Source organism: Fusarium proliferatum (assembly GCF_900067095.1).
Source record: "Fusarium proliferatum ET1 genome assembly, contig: FPRO_scaffold019, whole genome shotgun sequence".
Lineage (NCBI taxonomy): Eukaryota > Fungi > Ascomycota > Sordariomycetes > Hypocreales > Nectriaceae > Fusarium > Fusarium proliferatum.
In genome coordinates this window covers 104,097-106,875 of record NW_022194808.1, presented here as the reverse complement: position 1 = coordinate 106,875, position 2,779 = coordinate 104,097, and the positions used below count along the sequence as shown (strand labels likewise).

At 53.0% G+C, this 2,779-nt stretch overlaps 1 protein-coding gene across 1 annotated transcript; it reads left to right on the top strand.

The window, feature by feature from the left end:
- Window positions 1-464: 464 nt before the first annotated feature.
- Window positions 465-2,779, top strand: FPRO_16002 (uncharacterized protein; the record flags this gene model as incomplete). Its single annotated transcript, XM_031225096.1, has 2 exons — window positions 465-1,119; window positions 2,118-2,779. 2 exons carry the CDS (start codon window positions 465-467, stop codon window positions 2,777-2,779), a joined length of 1,317 nt encoding a protein of 438 aa, XP_031090290.1.

The following is a 2,779-nucleotide window of genomic DNA, read 5'->3' as shown; positions in this document are numbered from 1 at the left end:
TATGCTTACGGATTTTTTGTTTAAATGGAAGCACGTCTCGATCAGGGCCGAGGCTATACCGGTCAGAATCGTGACAGTACTCTGATGCATCAAGGTAGTCGCTTCTCATAGCGAGAAGCAATGTGAGATCTACTCACAAAACAAGAACGGTCCCGAAAGTCCCGTAGCCGCCGCGCGTTCTGATCCATATTGTCAAGGGATGAAGCGTCACTTTTGAGCTGTATTGAGGGTACGTTATGCAACGGCGTGTTTCGACCCCGACACAGCCGAGCAACAGGGCGTTTGGGCATAAATATTGGTGTAACAATCGGTCGAGGTGAGCATCAAGACAGCAGACACGTAACTGGCTCCAACTTTTCATTCAGCCATAGCCATTGCACCAGATTTTCCTCGCCTATGCCTGCTTTGACAACTTGTCGTATCTAGACAAGAGGCATATTGACCTGGCTGTCCACTAGTAAAAAATGAACAGAACCGAGGCCGTTGACATGGCTCGCCAACGGGACAGAAAGTTTGTCTTTTGGTCCATCCACAGAGACCCCTTCCCGGAAGCCATTACACCTCTGTCGCGGTTTGGGCGATACTTGCTTGCATCCGTGCTCTTCGTCGTCCAATTGACCTTGTTGGTCGGCGTACCAGCGACACCAAGCCTACTGGCATGGTCTACTCAAAACCAGCTTTGGCTGGCCCTGATTGAGTCGGGACTGGAGAAGGAAGCAAGGGAGGTCTTGGGATACCTTATCCTTGATACGATACTCCTTGTTTTCATGATCTGGGGTGCTGTGCCGGTCTTTGCGGTGACCAGGATGAATGGAAGTCGAGGAAGGATGCTCATGTATGCGGCGTTTGGCGGGATAACGATAGTGTTTGTCTGCGTCTCGATTCGTACGATGTACTTGACCTGGACCTGGTCACTGCTTTTTGAGCTGGCGGCTGGTGATGCGAGACTTGTAGGACGATGCAAGTTCATCTCCCTCACATTGGGTGTCCTGCTTTGCTTGGGTTGCGCCTCGGTCGTCATCTACGCATTCTATACGGCAAGATTCGGCACGCCCTTGGTCATTCAGCAGATGCTGGAAGATGCTGCGCAGTTGCTGTGTCCTACCAAGATGCAGGCTGGTATGGTGGCCGAAAAAAATAATGGGGAGTGAATGGGCAAGAGCCCGATGCCTAACTATCGCGTGGTCCTTAGCAGTGCATGCCGCACGAGGGAGTCATGGTCTATGAGTAATGGGAGGATTTCCGCCCGGAGAGAAGTATGTGCCGTTTCCGGAGTTGGTAGGAGCACGGAGTTGGTAGGAGCACGGAGTTGAAGCGAGCGTGCATGGTTGGGTCTGCAGGTTAGGCGGGCGTACGATAGGTACATGTGTCAGTGTGTTTGTTGAGTACCAAGTGAATATGTGCAAGTGAATAATATGTGCATAAAATGCGGGATGTTCTGTTAATGAATTGTGTGTGTGAGATACATCAGCTATGGCGCACGCGTATCGCGTATCGCGTGTTGTGCTTCCTGTGACACGTGACGCGTGGGGACGGTCGGCAAGAGCGAGAAGGCAGGGTGAGCGGGGTGGTAACTAAGGATGATCATCCTAGGCAGGTTCAAACGTCAACACTTCGACTCATCAGCGGGCAACAGACCTCATTTCCCAGCACAACACAACGTCTGGCAATTATTGTTGGTCCTCCTCACAACCACCCAATGGCACACCAAACAGCTGAAGTACTTTCGACGTCCATGCATCCAACGACCATTCGTGGAGGTGTCTGGTTGACCAACGACATGCACGTCTCAGATGACCACACACAAGCCCGGCACGCTTGGATTACCCCTCTTCATTTCTGATGGTGCTAATTATCGGGATCCTGTCCATGAATACACTTGTCGCCTTTCCTCGATCATTTTGGACCCCAGTTCACCGCCCGATAACCAGGCACTCCCGAAGACAACCCTAGAGGCCCCCGCATACAATTCTGCCTACCTGGTCGTGATAATCGTCGAAATGAGCCTCGCCGGTCCCGCATCATCGCCAGCCTCAATTACCAGCAGGCTCTTATACTCGCCAGACAATTGGGGCCCCTAGTGCTAGGGCTATCTCAGTTGCTGACGCAGAGGGGAGAACGGAGAGCTTCGAGGCAGCAAGAGCAGACGTACCAGGAGGTACGAGACGCTCTACCGCAGTTACTCAGCGGCATTCACGCGAGAGAAATTCGGGTCGTTCCCAATGCGTTCAATTCGACCCCAGCCTTCCTAGCCTACTTCGAGGCCGCCGCCCTGGGCTCTATATCTTTGGTACTGTTGGATGTCGCGAGTGCCATCAGAAGAGTCGGTGCAAGCCTCGATGCCATACGATCCGAACTCGAGATTGCAAACGTCGCCAGGGTGCAAGGTTGGGGTCATGGTGGGTTCGGCACCTACGTGCATCGCTTCGTCCAGAATGAGATGGCTGCCGTCGACGGTACACAGGATGGTCAACATCACTGCTTCTATGTATGGCACCCGGACAGCGATTGGTATCCTGCATTCGAAGGAAGACAGGCAGAAGATCCCCTTGGTCCTGCGTTCGGAGGCTATCATCATGATCTTGCGACAATATGCTTGAGGATGCGAGCCGATAGAGAAGCTCTTATTGCAACGACCGATTATGGGCGTGCCGCCGTGTTCCATCTTGTTATTCCAGCCTACTACCCGCTCGTGATGGACCATCCCATTGCCTTTGCTGACGAACTGCTACCGCTGATCGTTACCGGGGGCCGGCATCGAGGCACTGACCTGGTGTAG